Raw genomic sequence first — 18,660 nt, forward strand, 5'->3', positions numbered from 1 at the left:
GCCTGTGAGCTTAACATCAATAGTGGGTAAAATATTTGAAGGAATTTTAAGGGATGGTATCATGGAATATTTAGACCTTCATAGTTTACTTAGTATTAACCAACATGGGTTTTTGAAAAATCGTTCCTGCCAGACAAATTTACTAGGCTTCAATGAGGATGTCAACAAAAACCTTGATAATGGAAACGCAGTAGATGTGGTCTTCCTTGATTTTGCAAAAGCTTTTGATACAGTACCACACAAGAGGTTGATAAATAAAATGGAGCACCTGGGATTAGGGGCAAATATCTGTAGATGGGTAGGGAACTGGCTGTGTAATAGAGAACAAAGAATGGTTGTGAACAGTGCCATATCAACTATGATACCAATACTAAGTGGAGTGCCACAGGGTTCAAAATGATCTTAACAAGCTAGATGAGTGGGCTAAAAAGTGGAAGATGAGGTTCAATGTGTATAAATGCAAGGTTATGCACCTTGGGAGGCATAACCAGTGTGCTAGTTACAACCTAAGCTGGGAGGCATTAGGTATTTCAGCACTTGAAAAGGATCTAGGAGTCCATACATATAACAAGCTGGGGTGCAGTGTTCAATTTCACATTGCAACAAAAAGGCCAACAGAATTCTAGCATGTATTAAAAGGGGCATGGTAATTATGCCACTGTACAAGGCAATGGTTAGACCTCACCTTGAATACGGAGTACAGTTCTGGGCCCTACACTATAAAAAGGACATCATAGAATTGGAAAAAAAACCCAAAGAGAGCAACAAAGCTTATTAGGGGAATGGAGAATTTAAGCTACGAGGAGAGATTAAGCAAGCTGGGACTATTTACTCTAGAGAAGAGACGTTTAAGGGGGGACATGCTCAACATGTACAAATATATCAGGGGCCAATATAAGGAACTCTCAAGCACCCTTTTTACTGTAAGAAAGGAATCTAGGACTCGAGGGCACGAATTTAGATTAGAAGAAAGAAAATGTCGTTCCCTCAAAAGAAAAAAATTCTTTACGGTCAGAGCAGTCAAACTGTGGAACTCTCTTCCTGGAGAAGTGGTGTCGGCAGATACAATAAATACGTTCAAAATAAGGTTGGACAATCATTTATTGGATAAAAACATCCAAGGGTACTAATAAGAATCATATTCTGTCTTTTACAAGGGATAAGCTATTAAAATGTAGGTTGAACTCGATGGATGCAAGTCTTTATTCAGCCTTATCTACTATGTAACTATGTAACACCACTAAGTACAGTATGCGATGGGCGCCGTGGTAGGAAACAAGTAGCAAAGATTTCTAAAGTTGGAAGGTATGCTTTGGATACAGATTTTCTTAGCTTCTTAGTCATTTGGATATCAGTATGATACCCACATTTATCCTCTGGATCTCTCATTTTTACACCATTTTTTGTTATAGGAAACCACTCCTGCCGTTGCTGTGGTAAGTACACATCTCCTGCTTTCATCTAAGGTCACCTACTGTATATATTAGTAGCCATAATTGAGCAATATTATTTGGCAGCACTGGTCACCCCCTTTCCTGTACAATTAGATTGTACCTCAGGACAGATCATCTCTGTACTACATATTGGGGGTTATTCAGACCTGATTGCTGCTCTGATAAATTGAAGAGCCCTGTGATCAGATAGACACCTCCCCGCCATAGGGAAAAACTGCCCTGGGTACTTGTGTATTATCACGGCGCCCATCGCATCTCAGACCATAAGGCATGCGATGGTATGCGATGCGATGCGATGCGATGCGATGTCCCGCGATGTTCCCCAATGTCATACAATGTTAAAATTGTATGGCATTGTATATGGCATACAATGCCATACACTGCGATGCAATGCGATTATAAATTGTATAAGCACACTAATGGGTGCTTACAATGTTAAATGCACCCCCACGCCACCCCCAGTATGAACGTGAACCCGAAGCGTGGCGAGCGGCGGCGGTACGCGTCCTCCGACCTTTTCAAACCCCCACTATCCACGTCGGCGTGGAGTTGATTTTATATAGTGTGGCGAGCGGACGTGCATTACTTCACAGGTATACGCGTCCCCTCGCGGGGGGCACTGCACTTACCATGCTTCGGGCTCGGTGGCTCGCTGCCCTCGCCACACTATATAAAATCAACTCCACGCCGACGTGGATAGTGGGGGTATGAAAAGGTCGGGGGACGCGTACCGCTGCGCTTGCCACGCTTCGGGTTCACATTCATACTGGGGGGTTGTGTATTTAACATTGTAAGCACCCTTTAGGGTGCTTATACAATTTAAAATCGTATAGGGGGCTTACATCGCATCGCAGTGCATCGGGTGTATGGCATGCAATGGCATGCGATGCGATAAAAAATGGTGCAACTTAATATCGGGAGCGCCGTGATAATACACAAGTACCCTGCCCTGTGCAAGGCTGTGAATGGCTTGTGTAAATTATGCTGATTGGTGATTAGCTGCAAATCCACTCACCATTGAATGATTTTTCCAGTGTATGCAGTATGTGCATTACCCAGAATCTACTCTGCCTGTGCAATAGAAACAATGCTGTAAGCTCCAAAGGGACTTTCAGCCTGGTTCAGTGCAGATTATGTTAAATTTTTCTTGCAGTTTCAAGCACCACATTGTTTGCACATGGTCCTTGGATTTGTGACTTTTTAATGTTTTTATTATTTTTATTAACTCTATTGTGCCATTAAATTTTTATTATTGATTCACTTGGTAGAGTAACCATTTATTATATTTTAGCGCTGCTTTACACCTTTTCTGTTGTTTTTCTACCCGCCTGTGTTCCCAGGGGGATGCCCAATAAACTCTGGGCGTTCCCCTGCTACTGTACCCTGCACTCCCCCGGTCTCTCCCCACCCCTCCACAGTGAACGGCCCGGCTGGTGTGTAACTCGCCGAAGCCGTACTTTGCCAAGGTTTGCACATGCACAGAAATGGGCAGAAATTCACATGCACAAACCCCCACCATCGTGGCTGGGGCTGAATATGGATTGCTACGAGCGATCCTGAATTGGCCCCAGAGTCTCACATTTCAGGTGAAAGAGAACCTAGAGGAATTCTAGAAGGTATGCGGTCATTAGGTGGACCATTATTGGTTGACAGGTAGTAGGATTGACACATGAAAAAGGTCCACATTCATTAGGTCGACATGGTCAAAAGGTCAAACACAAGCAAAAGGTCGATATGCAAAAGGTCAACGTGAATTTTTCACGATTTTTTTTTTATAGGACTTGTTCCTACTATAGCATCCCAGTAGACATGGAGGGGGAATATAATAGTGTGTCGAGTGCAGTGAGGCACCATGCCCGAAGCATGGTGAGTGCAGTGAGGAGAAGCGGTACACTTATATTGTACATGTTAACCTACGCCAACATAGACACACAAAAAAACCTTAAAAAAACTCATGTCGACCTAATGTATGTTGATCTTTTTCATGTGTCGACCTACTGCCTGTTGAACAATAGTTCCAGAATGTATGTGTGTGATAAATCTATTTCGATTTAGATTAAGTGAGTGGATTTTTTCACTATACTTTTAACACTAATTTGGGCTTGCTATATGAGGTATAATATCCACTGCCGCCAAGAGGGGGGCAGATACTAATTGCCCGGGCTTGCTGGAATGGCCCTTCGGGGTCCCTGGTCCGACCCCTTCTCCCTCCATCCCTCCCGGGCAGCAGCAGTACACACCTACAGCATGTGCTGTGCTGACAGCAGGCTAGCATGAGTGTCTCACTGGCAGCGTGAGAGCTCATGCTGAGCCTGCAGTCAGCACAGCACATGCTGTAGGTGTGTGCTGCTGCTGAGGAGGGGGGGGGGGGGAGGAGACAATACCAACAATCCCCCCTTCACTTTAGACAGGTTTTTTTTCACACCCCCCCCCAAACATTTTTGGGATGTGGCCTGATCGCGGTAGGTGACCACTCCCCCAAAATGTACGGGAGCCTGGCATACTTCTCTGCAGCACTGGTAACATCCAATGCTGCATTTCGCTCTAGAGCGGAATGTGACTGAGGGATGCCAGTGATCAGAATACCGATGCCGGCATCCCAAAGGAGGGAATCAGGGGTCCACTAACTATATTTACCTTCCCCCTGCCCTCCTTATCTGCAGCAGTCTGGTGTCCTATGGGTAATTACACCACTAATTCCCTAACGAGCTGTGGTGGAACTTCTAAATCAAAGCTAGAGAGGCCATATACAGTACATATATGTCAGGTATCGGTAATACTTTCTCAAAACTATTGGACCAAGACACAAAGTAATTAACTTGAACATAATGCAGGAAGTTACCTAAAACAGTAGTATTACATTTAAATGCAGGATAATCAGGGCCGGATGACACCCTGCTGTGAAAGATCGGTGTGCGTGCGATGGGACGCAGGCTTTGTGGTAGGGGCATGTCTTTGCACCCCATACCCATATTTTGTCACTCCAGGGGACCAGGAGATGCGGGTGCCTCTGGAGAATGCTCTGGCTGCAGTGCCAGCTCCTACACAGTGACAGCAGGCAGGTGCTGTAGTTAATGTTACATTGCAGAAACCAGCTAATGTTACTGAACAGGAGATAGTATATTGGTGATACCTGGGTGTGGAGTTCACACTCCGCACCTCTGTAGTGACACCACTGAGTAATGGTGCTCATTTCTGCGTCATTCTAAATTATATTTGTTTTCTTGTAGTACAACTTTATTTGTCCTCAATTTGCTAACATATGTATTTCATCTGTCACTTTTCCCATAGGTACAAATCTGTAATACTTATAGCTGCCTGGGAGAAGATTGTTATAGAAATGGATCAATGTATGGCAATTCTGTTAATACTACATGTCACTCTTACTGTGGGGTAAGTAGCGTTGGTATTCTTAATACAGTATATTGAAACAAAGTGTAACATTTTAGAGCATATTAGTTCATTACCTTCAGAGGCACATTAAGAGAAGGGGGGCTCATGTGTACGCTCCAATTGAGCCCACTCCTCTTTAGTGATGCAGAGACTGTGGGATTGTGCCAGAATCTACTGCGCATGCACACATCTCTGGGAACACGTTCCTCCATTGCGCATGTGCGAATCACCGGAACAGCAGGCATCTTTTCAGAGGTGGTATGGCATTCCAGGAACATATTTTATAAAGGTATGCCATACCAGTGACGTGCGTTGAAATCAGTGGTTGGTGAGGCACTGGCAGTAGCATGACTTGGTGCAGGGGAGCGGCAGGTCCTGCAAACATCAATGGTGCATTAGCAGCAACATCCCCTGCACCTGTGGTAGTTATGCCACTGCGCTCAACCTCCACATTCGTACACTTATACGCAGAACGCAAAAGCAATACACCATAAGCACAGAATGCCACACAATAGTAATGTCCTTATACACCTTATATTACCACACAATAAAGCCCCTTACACATATGGCACACCTTATTAATGAATTTATACACATTATGCCACACCTTATTAATCCCCTAATACAAATAATTCCCCCATACACAAACTATTTGCTACACATTATTAATGCTCTTTCTCACACAATGCACCTTATATGACTTATATTATTTATGCCCTTCTACACATAATGCCCGTTACACCTACTGTATGCCCCACATTTTTAATAGCCTGTACACAAAATTGCCCTGTACACATATGCCCCACATTATTAATGCCCTTATACACATGATACATAATGCTCCATACACATATGCCCCACATTTTAATGCCCTTATGCAAATGACACATAATGCCCCATACACATATGCCCCACACTATTAATGCCCTTATACACATGACACATAATTCCCCATACACATATGCCCTACATTATTATTGCCTTTATGCACATGACACATAGTGCCCCAAACACATATGCCCCACATTATTAATGCCCTTATGCACATGACACATAATGACCCATACACATATGCCCCACAGTATTAAATTCACATATACACATACTGGGGCAGATGTATTAACCAGCGTTAAGTGCAAAAATGCACTTAACGCTGGTTAACTGGGGGTTAACGGGGGGGGATTACGTCTGTCCCTAATGTATTACTAGCGCACCTAACGTGCGCTAGTGACAGCCCACCGAGTTACGCTCGGCGGGGCTGTCCCTGCAATCCCCCCCAGGGATTAACGGCCGGGGCGATGTATTAACAGCCTTCAAGGCGTTAATTCGCCCCGGCCGCTTCGCCAGCTCAGGGCTAGCGTTGTCCTATCCCCCACTATGGGGACAACGCTAGCCCTGCGTCTGGCTTGGGCTGCGCTGGAGATCTCGCGTTTTTTGCGAGATCTCGCGCATGCCCAGTGCGGCCGGCCGGGGGACAGGAGATAGCGCATCAGTATTAACTGGTGGGGAAGGGGGGTTGGGTGGAGGCCTTTACCTAGTGCAACTGAGTTGCTTCTGCTGCGCTGACCAACCGCAGCTGCCTCTCTGACAGGGGCGTGCTTTGAAAGCATGTCCCTGTCACTGAGGCACCGCTATATGGGATTTTTAATGGGATTTTGCAGCCCGGTGCTTGGCCCGCCCCTTGTTTCTTGAACCTTAACATTAACAGCCAGAGGCACTGCACTAGGTGCCTCTGAAATAATAAAACAACAAATTATGGTGTCAACATTAATAGATTAATATAAAGCAGATACTTATGACACATAATATGTTTCATAAGTATATTATGTGTATTATTTTATTATGTTTATCACTAATGACAGTCCCTGTGCCGTACCGCTTACTTGCACTACTGGTTAAAGCCTTGCAGAGCCTGTACTGTCACGCAAAATCAGCTTATTGTTACAGCCTGCTCAGAGAACTAGCCCCGGGTTCCTTCTGCCAATTTTTCACTGCTGTTCTAAAAGTATCTTCCACCCTTGACCTTCTTGTCAGCGTTGCAGTCTCACACTGCTCATTGCACCTTATGCCGGGTACACACCAGGACGACAAGGGTCCGATCCCATCAATCTAGATCCAATTCCGACCGATTAGATGTAGATTGTGTGGTGATTGGGCCCTTTTCTGTCCTGGTGTGGACCAATACGGTTGGTCGTTATTCAGATCCTACCTGCAGCAGGTAGGATCTGGTAACGACCATACTCCCGGGTGCAGATCGCCATCGGATCGGACCCGCTCACGGTGCACATCGTGAGCGTGTCATGCCTCCTGCGTCATCGTGAGCGGATTAGAAGAAAAACTGACGACCCACTAACAATGTGCATCGTGTGCGGGTTGTCCTGGTGTGTACCCCGCATTAGGTTAGCTGGTCCTCTGCTATCTTCACGAGCGCAGTGTGACGTTATGTCACATAATGCCGTACAAGTAAGATTCACACCACACCTTAATTCCCATTATGCTGCACACCGTAATGCCCATTACATACTACACAACACCGTAATGCCCATTACATATTTCACCACACACCATAATGCCCATTACATATTACTCTACACACCATAATGCCCATTACATATTACTCTACACACCATAATGCCCATTACATATTACGCTACACACCATAATGCTCATTACATATTATGCTACACACCATAATGCTCATTACATGTTATGCCACACACCATAATGCCCATTACAGCACACCGTAATGCCCATTACATACTACACAACACCGTAATGCCCATTACATATTTCACCACACACCATAATGCCCATTACATATTACTCTACACACCATAATGCCCATTACATATTACGCTACACACCATAATGCTCATTATATATTATGCTACACACCATAATGCTCATTACATGTTATGCCACACACCATAATGCCCATTACAGCACACCGTAATGCCCATTACATATTATATGGCCTACCGTAATACCTATTACATATTAAGCCACATACTGTAATGCCCTTTACATATTATGCCACACTTAATGATTATTACATAATATTCCACATAACTTCTGCTTACCTACATGCTTGTTTCCAGGAGTTTCTTGCTTGATGTTACATGGCTGGTTGCCAGGCGTTATTATATATTAAATCATTGCCTGGGGTTTCATGCGCCTTGCGATTGGGAGAGAGGGGTTACATGATCCTTTTCATGGGTGTCATACTGGTTGCCAGTGGCTTCATGCTTGCTGCCATGGGGGAAAAAAATGCACATTGCACTGGGTGCACTGCACTACCCTGTCAGAGCTAAAGGTGCTAAAGGAGCACCTCTAGAGTCTATATCTATGTATCCTGCGGCTGTGTCCTGTGAGGGGGGCGGCAGACAGCAGGGAACTGACCTGAGGCTGTGAGTGTTTAGGGGGCTGTGGCGGGCAGCTGGAGGCTGATTCCTGTATGCATGGGGAATGCGGTGGGCAGCAGGGAACTGACCCGGGGCTGTGTACTGTGAGGGGGCAGCTGGCACCAGGGGACTGAACCGTGGCTGTGTACTGTGAGGGGGAGAGGGGCGGCGGGCAGCAGGCGACTGAACCAGGGCTGTGTACTGTGAGAGGGCAGCGGGCTGCAGAGGACTGACCCGCTGCTGTGTACTATGAGGAGGGCTGCGGCAGATTACAGAATGTGGCTCCTGCGGGCAGTGCCAGATTAAGGTCTAAATGGGCCTGGAGCTGAAAATTATCAAGGGCCTATTATGCGCAATAATAGGGGTTGTGGCCAGCACCTAATAATGTGGGAGGCGTGACCAGTGTTCTGTTTGGGTGGTCTGCTCATGGGTGTGTCTCTATTTGTGTAAATACTTTCAACTAATTATATACAGTATGCCTGGAAAAGACAGGGAGATATATTGGTGGGTGCCCTCCAAAGGTGCACCCGCAGAATGCCTATGTCCTAAGATACTTGCGGGGTGAGATGGCACTCCAGTCATAAAAATAATACTGAAAGCCGAAACTTGGTAGACAACATTTCAGCACCTTTTATGTAGTTACCTAAGTTTACCACACCATATACCCCTTATACAAATCATGCAACACAATAGTAACCCACTTATACTGTACTTGCCTCTTACACATTATGCCACATGGAATGAGCCAAAATTCACACCGACTGAGTCAAAATTTACACTATGGCACACGGATTCAGTCAAAATTCACGTTATGCCACACAGATTAAGGCAAAATTCACATTTTGGTACATGTATTGAGCCAAAATACACACTAAACCAAACAGATTGAGCAATAATGCACAATATGCTTCATAAACCGGGGCATTGCGCGCCAAAGGGAGATAGGCAGGGTTAGGGGGGGGGTCGGAGCGGCAAGGGGGACCGGCAGGGACCCGGGGGAAGCTCCATTGCCATGGGGCGTACGAGTGTCGTGGCGGGAGCCGGCGGCTGGCGGGGCTGGCGAATGTATCACCAGCCTCTGTAAAGTTTAAGCAGGCTCCATCTGTACATGCTCATTGCCAGGGGTTCCATGCTCATTGCCATGTGGGATTACATGCTCATTGCCAAGAGGGAATACATGCTCGTGGTAACTGGGGGACAGCCATCACCGGGCAGAAATGACAACCGGGCAGAGAGCAGGGGGCTGTATTCAGAGCACTGCAGGTCCCAGCTATTTGAAATAATACCTCGTTCACACCAGAAAATGTAGGGACTGGCCCCTTTTACATCAGCCTAGTCCCTTTGAGGAAATCTGTCCTCAAACAACATGAACAGCCATGAAATTAAATTTCAGAAATGAAACAATTGGTTTACCCGCAATATCTCTAGAACCAATTAACCCATATGGACCAGCCTGGTATCAGATTGAAGGCTCAGCTATTTGGATTCGACTGAGATCAACCTTAAGCTTCTGTGATGCTGGAGGGGGAACTGGCAGCTGTTGGAACCAGGTGGGGGTGTCCCATGATATGGGGAAAACGTTCCAGATTTGCCTGGCGGTATCTCTGGTTCCCGGGGGGCTAGCGACGCCCTGGTCCTCAGCTACAAAATGGGCCTATTTGTACAGTGGGCCTGAAGCTGTAGCTCCATCAGGCCCATTGTTAATCCGGCCATGTGGTTCACGTTTATACTTGGGGGGTGGCGTGGGGGTGCATTTAAGCATTGTAAGCACCATTTATAAATCGCATCCCATCGCATTGTATGGCATTGTATGCCATATACAATGCCATACAATTTTAAAATTGTATGACATTGTAGAACATTGGCCGATTTCGCATCGCATCGCATGCGATATGGACTGCGATGCGATGGGCGCCGTCCTAGTACAAAAGTACCAAACTTTGTTTCATGTTTTGAAACCTTGTTTTATGCACAAATAAAATATATATGTTTGTATTTAATGTGTTTATACAACATAAATGCAAGATACCTCAAGATACGTCATTGAAATATAAAAATATTCTGAAATGCGGAATAATCCGTAATCCAAAATTCTTCTGGTTCCCGAGCATTTTGGATAAGGGATACTCAACCTGTACAAAGTAGAAAATAAAACATTATATATTTATACAGTATTAAGACATAAGTAGGCACCAGTTATTAGAAAAGCAAAAAAACAACAGATTAAAGCAGCGCTAAAACAAAAACATCATAGAAGTGTATGCACAATGATTAAAAAAAATGAATTTAATAACACATTAAAATACATATATAGTGCATAATATAATAAATGGAATAGGACCTAATTGGAGTTATATAATCACCACTATGGGCTTGAGACCTGCACTGATCTTGAGCTTGCGTCCAAATTTGTTCAGAAGAAGTCCGTCTTTATATTGTATAGATGTCCTGTGGATGCTTGGTTGATGGCCCGTTGGCAAAGAAGATGGTATAGCCAGCCCAGGGAACCTTTTTTAAATGCAATCCCAGAAATGAGGACGAACTTAGATGGAGCATATGGGATGGGACTAGAATCACCAATGCGTTTTGCTGTGCTAACTCACAGCCTTATCAAGGTGTCTAGGACCTACAATTGGAGAAGAAACCACATCCCACTTGTAAGCTGTTTGACCACCTGCTCATTCATCTGATCCCGTCCCATACACTCCATCTAAGTTCGTGAACCATCCTCATTCCTGGCATGGGATTGCACTTAAAAAAGGTTCCCCGGGCTGGCTATACCATCTTCTTTGCCAACGGGCAATTAGCGTTAACATATTATTTTCATGTCATTCCAGATGTATCGTCATAACAGTTCCTACTTTGAAGTAAAATGTGATGATAACTGCATGCATCACTTGTGCTCCGAAACAATGAAAGATGATTGTACCCTACACTGCTGCAACCAATCGGAATGCATGAATCTAGACATCAATAGTAGTGGTAAGAGAGTAGCTCAAGCTCTTTTTGTGTAATATGGCCACTAAGGACCTTATTCTAGTTATTGCGGTCCGTTCCGTCTTCTTTCGGAAATGACTGAACGCCACGCACGGCGGACATTCTAAGAACACACGCCCACAGGTTGTCCACATCCCATCGGACGGACTGGATAAGAAGAGGGAGTGTCTTTGGACTACATCCAAACATTTGTGTGCGGTCGGAACACAAAGTCTTACAGCGTCCGAACGGACGGGAAGCTGACCGTACGCACCTAGCTGGTGTATTTCCGCAACCCTCAGTAATCTATTCGGAACTCATGCTTCTGCAACATGATACACTCATCCAATTAGGCAACCTCATAACACCTTGGGTGAGATTTAATGGGATGAGAGATTGAGAAAGTTAGAGATGTGGGAAGAAATCTCCAGGTTTATTAAAGCGTCAATCATTTACACTGCAAAATCAGACTGTTTTTGCCGTGTAAATGATTGCCGCTTTAAAAAAACTGGAGATTTCTTACCAAATCTCTCAATTTCTCAACCTCTCATCCCATTAGATCTCACCCATAGATTCATTTTAAATGTAATCAATTAATTCCTAATTGATAATGAAACACATTACTTGCACTTTAGATTAACCCTTACATCATGTTAAGTTTTATTACTTTATTGTTGCCCCTTTACCTGTCTTAGTGGTTCCAATTGAACCTGTGAAAAGAGTGTAATTAATCACTAATGAGTAGAGGAGTGGATTGTATTGTGGTCAGCTGCGAGTGCTTAAGGTGCGGGCATACTAATTGGGCGATCCGAATGCCTAGCGCATGAACCAGTGCTCTCCGAAAACTGAAACTTGTTTATGGACTCCGAATATTTCTGCCGTGTTGGTTCGCTTGCAGTCGGTGTCCTGTCCGAATGCACGCCTACCACAGTTCGTGCACTCCCACGTGTACGCCCAGATTTACACCCAGTTTTCCACACAAACCACGCCCTTGTGTGCGCCCACATGACGCCCATGTTACGCCCATATTTCCCGAGGAAGTTCGGTGCACATTTCTTGGCGAGAACGAGTGCGGAGACACTACGTTGCACATGCGCATTGCGTTGCCTACGATGGCTAAAAAGCGCCCTTCGAAAGAAGAAGGAACGGAACGCACCAAGCAGAATAAGGCCCTAAGTGTAGATGGCACTTTGTAAATCTGGTCCTTTGTTACTTTTTTTGTTGAGTTAATAAATTCAGCCAAAGTTTTTTCCATTTTTTTAAAATATTTTTCCGATACACTGAGAGCTATCTATAGTGCAAATCTATGGAGTCAATACAGTTAGTGACAACTTTTGGACACCAACATCGCACAATATAGAGAAAATCAGGAAAATCTGCAATGTTTGGGTATGATAATAAGGGTGTGAATCATTTTATCGACCACACTTAGGTCGACAGTCATTAGGTCAACACCATTGGGTCGACAGGTGTCTTGGTCAACATAGGTGAAGGTCGACAGGTGTCTAGGTCGACATAGGACACGGTCGACATGGGTTTATGTCGACATATCGTTAGGTCGACATGGGTTAGGTCGGAAGGTCAACATGGTTTTTTTAATGTTTATTTGACCCAAATGTTGACACAGTCGACATGGACACAGTTTAAAGTCAACCGCAGCCGCTCGCTTCATTCGCAATGCTTCGGGCACGGTGCACCGCTGTGCTCAGCACACTATTTTATTCTCCCATCACGCCCTAGTGGATGGTAGGGCATGAAATACCGCCTGTCGGCACATGACGGCTCAAAAAACAGTTAAAAAAAAACATGTCAACCTTCCGATCTAACCCATGTGATGTCGACCTAACGCTATGTAGACCTAAACCCATGTCTACCTTGTCCCGATAATAAATAGTCGCACCTGCAGCTAGCATTGAATTAATTATCTATTTTCACCTCAATACAAAAGCACATTGGTTGCTTCCAAGCACAGTAGTATGGCCCTTATTCAGATCTGATTGCAGTACAAATTTGTTCTCAAAATGGGCAAAACCATGTGCACTGCAGGTGGGGCACAGGTAACATGTGCAGAGAGGGGTTAAATGTGGGTGGGGTGTGTTGAAACTGATATCTAAATTGCAGTGTAAAAATAATGCAGCAAGTATTTACCCTGCACAGAAACAAAATAACTCACCCAAATCTAACTCTCTCTGCACATGTTACATCTGCCCCCACATGATTTTGCCCATTTTGAGAACAAATTTGTACTACGATCTGATCTGAATAAGGGCCTATGTGTATACATAGAGAAAAGCAAGAATGCTGTTGCAGAAAACTTATACCTATGCATTAAACATGTAGAAAATATCTCTTCTTATACTGTATGTATGTATGTATGTATGTATGTATGCATGCATATAGTGTGTGTGTGTGTGTGTGTGTGTCTGTATACACAATTGATAATCCTTGGTTCTAACATTGAGCCGGATTATCCATTTTGCCGGACTTTCCGTGGTACGTATAGTGGCATCCTGGCAGTTTACTCTCCTGTCCCCTTCACCTAATCCTAAACCTGACCACCTATAGATTTAGGGCTAGATGTATCAAGCTTCAAAAAGTGACAAAATGGAGAGTGATAAACAATTATAAAGAACATTCTTCCCCTGCCATGTCAGGATATTTATATCCTTCATAACCTGTCCATTAGTGTTATATGTTATATGTATGTTTTTAAGTTCTTAAATAAAATCATTAAAAGTTATTTTTTTATTAATTTCTTCTTTACTGTGCATCACATAGGGACATGCTCTTCTTTAACCCCTTAACTTCCAGAGTGATAAACAACCAGCCAATTAGCTCCTATCTGTCACGATGGGTTTGAAAAATGAGAGATATGAGCTGAGTGTCTGGTTGTTTATCACTTTCCATTTTATCACTTTTGAAGCTTGATAAGTCTGCCTCCCCAGCACCTAAACCTCCTGCAACCTAAAGTAACTGTACTCCAGCAGCATAACCAAGCTCACTCACAGCCTAAACTCTGCAGTCTACATTCTCTGGCACCTTATGTGTTCGGATTAAATGAGGTGCTGAACTATCAGGGGCCGGATAATCCATGTTTTACCTGTGTGTGTGTGAATGTATGTATGTATGTATGCATGTCAGGGTTACCTACATTCTGGCTGCCCTCTCTCGGAGACGGCAGCCAGTTCTGTGAGGCGGGGGTGGGGCCTTCGATGGGATGGGAAAGGGGAAGAGTTATGGATAAATGTCCTATTTGGGGGCACGGACAGCACAATTGAGACATCGTGGCCATGCAATGCCAGTATTTCTGGCATTGCACAGTGGTGGGCGGGGCTACAATGATGCGATTTGTCTTATTTGGTCCTACGGTGCCCCCCCCCTGCCAACGGGGGAGTTGCAGGAGACTGCCATGAGAGGGACTCAGTTTCCAGAATAAATATATATATATATATATATATATATATACACACCCCTCCATCCGTTCCTACTTATCCTATTGTTTTTCATTCGTCCTCTCACCTCCTTTTAGTCTGTTAACTATTATGAGTAGGGCCCTCCTTCCTCACGTACTCACCCTACCTGTTTACCTCAACAGTGCGCCTGCCCTGCCCTTCCCTTCCTCTACTTCATCTTTAGTCTCCTCGACAATACCGACACCTACTTCAGAACTGATGCTGATTTTAGTTCTTCCAGCTATACCCCTATTTATGCTGTATTTTATCAACACACCCTGTACGTTACCTTGTAATTTGCTTTTTGTTTCTATGTATGGCGCTGTGGACACTTTGTGGCGCCTTATAAATAAACATACTACTACTACAACATATATATAGGAAAAAAATTAGTTGTTGCTTTATTCCATGCTGCATCAGCATTACACTCTTCATGGGCTTTTATGCATGTACCTTTCATACTGGGATGTGCATGACCTTGGCTGTGTGCTGCAGCGAAATGGGAGGCATGTGTGCAAAGCTTGCATATGAAAATTACTTGAAAAAAAGCCATGTACTGTCATTCTTATAACTGAAGGAATAGACACATATATAATACACATAGCCTTTCTCCCCACGTTAAGACAGCTATTTCACTACAGTTAGGGTCACTAGTACAGGATCGGTGGGATCCTGGGATTTGGCCCTAAAATCACAGGGATGCTGGTATTAGCCTGTGCATGCGCACCCGCTCAAATGCTGCCTGGCTGGTCCTGATCCCATCTGACTCAGGCTGTGCTCAACATGACATGATATCAGAGGTCACTCTGTGCAGCTCGCACGCTGCACCACTCCCACCCGCCATACCGCTCACCTCTGACCCACTACATTGCTCAGGCCCTTCTGTTTCCTGCCACCACCGGACAACCGCATGTAAGTAACACTGTGGGGCGGCCAGTTTTGGGGGTATCCCGGGAATCCTGGGAGTGAGCATTTTTCAATCTCGAATCTGGTATTTTGAACACGTGAAAGGTTGACATGTGTTTTCATGCTTTTTTGGTGTAGATATTGAAACCAAAGCACCTGGCCTCCCAATTTGTGTAGCATGTACCCTCATGAAAAAAAGGAAGCAGCGCTTATAAGAACTATAAGAAACCGTTGGAGTGACTTCACATATATATTAAAAATATTCTTATAAAATGAATCACAATCAATTACATAAACCATTTGGTCATGGGTTAATAACAAAACATGAAAATAAATACAATAAAACAAAAATATTAATTGCTAAAATATAGCTGTAGCGCTATCTTCACTGTCCGTTCCTAGTAGAACCTGGAAAACATATGGGCCATCTCAAGAGGGTATAATTACCATCCGCCTATTTGGAATGAGGGATCAAAGTCCTTAGAAGGTAGTTGATAGTTCATCTTTGATGACAAAGAGAGAGTGCAAAGTCCCTTTGTAATCCAATTGATAGGCGTGGTGGAGAAATTCACTGCTGGTAAGCTTAAGGCAAATTCTGGTCCGTCCAGGCTGGTTCGGGGCAGTGAGTTGAATGTCAAGGTAGTGCTGTGACTTGTAGTCATACTTTTGACCAGGTGCTTCACCCTACCAATATGCATGGCCCACTATACCATTCCCAATCAGAATCCACTTGGATTGTAAAGTATAAAAAAGTTTACCTTTTCACATGTCGACCATAACCAAATTGACCTTTTGCTTGTGGTAACATTTTGACCTGGTCTACTATGCGCATGTCGACCATATGGTTTCAACCTATTGACTGTTGACTTATCATCTGGATCCTTGCATGGTTTAGGCTGGCCCTGGGAGGTGGGGGTCCCTGAGTACGCTGCTACCAATAGTGTGCTCCTAATTATTAGTGGTAGATGCCCCTTGGTGATTGGGGTCCCTAGCCTGATGCCTACTTAGTTTTTGGTAATCATAGTGTTCTTATGAATTTCTCACATAAAACAAAGTTTTTGCTGGTAAAGCAATTTACTATCATAAAAATATATATATGACTAATGTGCTCATACTGTATATGACTAAGTTTAATTTTCTTGGCCATCAAGCAGCTATACTTTTAAAGGCAAAATCATGGCTAAAAATGTGTCACTTTCAGAGACTTGTACTATTATATTCCCTTTTTGTGTCCATCACAGTTTGATCTTACATACGTCTTATGTTTAATCATTATAGGTAACACAACAGCAATGGGTACAGCTGCTCCTTCTACAACTACAACCCCTGCCACTACTACATCTACAACAACAATTGCATACAGCGTGAGTATAAAGCAAAAAGTATAAATTGTGACAACTCCTTTATGTGATTGATCCAGAGCAATTATTAACGAAAAGTAAACTGAATGAAACTTATGAAACAAATCACTGTGGTTTAGTATTTGGTTGCAAATTCTCCACAATCGCAGATCAATTAGTGAAACATAAAAATAATGGGAAAAAATTGTATCCACTTCTTGTCTGTAGACGGTAGTGTCATTGGCAAATTTGATTATCGTTACTGATTGTGCCTCTGAGGTGCAGTCGTTGGTGTACAGGGAGAACAGCAGGGGTGAGAGTACACAGCCCTGGGGGGCTCCTGTGCTGATGGACCGCACTTGGGAGGTGAATTTCCCCGCTTTCACAACTTGTTTTCTATCAGTCAGAAAGTCTACAATCCAAGAACACATAGCTTCAGGGACTCCTAGGCAGATTAGTTTGGAGTGGAGGATGTTGGGGATGATTGTGTTGAAAGCCAAGCTGAAGTCAGATAAATTCTGTTGGCAAAATTAGGCATCAATATGGAGGCAATCGCAGAGGATGCAGGTTGGAATGCAGAAGTCCATAGATGCTGACAGGAACAGCTAACAACTGTATAGAGGTGATGAGCCGGTACTGACCAGAAGGTGGTGATACTGGTGGTGCAATAGAACCGATGGTGTAGGATCAATGGCAGAGTACCAAGGGTAGCTGGGAAGCTGATGAGACACCGATGGTACTCGATCAATGGTGGAACATAGATGATGGTGAATCGATGGTGGAACACAGATGCTGCTGCATTGAGGGTGGAACATCAATGATGCTGAGTTGATGGTGGAACACCTTTGATAATGAGTCAATGTTGGAACACTGATAGTGCCGAATCGATGTGGGAGCAGCTATAATGCTGGATCGATGGTGAGACACCAATTATGCTGGACCGATGATGGAAAACAATGGTGTCAAGAATTGATTATGGAACACCTATGGAAACTGGAATAGTCAGGAACGATGCTGGGACATTGATGGAGTAAGGAACGATGCTGGGACATTGATGGAGTAAGGAACGATGCTGGGACATCGATTGGAGCCACAATCTTGGCATAATATAGTAAGCAGAGTTACAGAGTTAAGCAGACAGTCCAGTATGTTTTCTCTGTGCATTGTGACATCCTCTCCTTACTCTTCTCCTCTGCCATTACATGTCATGATGAAAGGTATAAGCATTTTGGCTGCCATATTTTTAGTAATCTTCAGGGAGATTTTATAGATGGACATTTAAGAAAGCAGACTCATGCTTAAAAGGTATCTCAATTTCTATTTTAATAAAGTAAATAAAATGCTGTTATATTAACATTATCTGTTTACCTGTGAATTCAATTATGTAACAGAATTTTTTATAATTATTATTATTATCATTATTATTATTATTATCAGGATAAGAAATGCAGATCATTTAAATGCTCAGGAACAGACTGCTATAAGCAAAATGCAGGTGCTATGGTGAAGAATTGTCAAGTTGGAATAAACCACTGTGAGGTAATCAATTTTTTTTTTTTTTTGGACATGCAATTGCAATTGTATCAGCAAAAATATCAGCAATCTGCAATCCATGATTTGAATATTTAGAAATTTATTTTCTACACCAATTTGGTGATATACAGTATGGGTATTTTCAGATCTCTCTGCTTAACCCCTTCTCTCTACCAGACTCCCCCTCTAAACCCTGCACTGCTTG

General features: G+C 43.7%; 1 protein-coding gene across 1 annotated transcript in view; it reads left to right on the forward strand.

The window, feature by feature from the left end:
• The window catches only part of LOC146060405 (uncharacterized), a 109,991-nt gene that overhangs the window by 83,017 nt on the left and 8,314 nt on the right, over positions 1 to 18,660 (forward strand). Inside the window, exons 8-12 of the mRNA XM_083173572.1 lie at positions 1,413 to 1,436; positions 4,746 to 4,847; positions 11,086 to 11,230; positions 16,861 to 16,946; positions 18,360 to 18,461. Of these exons, the coding sequence (XP_083029698.1) occupies positions 1,413 to 1,436; positions 4,746 to 4,847; positions 11,086 to 11,230; positions 16,861 to 16,946; positions 18,360 to 18,461 (459 nt within the window). The remainder of the gene's footprint in view (positions 1 to 1,412; positions 1,437 to 4,745; positions 4,848 to 11,085; positions 11,231 to 16,860; positions 16,947 to 18,359; positions 18,462 to 18,660) is intronic.

This window comes from Crinia signifera, chromosome 2, assembly GCF_055691185.1.
Source record: "Crinia signifera chromosome 2, ASM5569118v1, whole genome shotgun sequence".
NCBI lineage: Eukaryota > Metazoa > Chordata > Amphibia > Anura > Myobatrachidae > Crinia > Crinia signifera.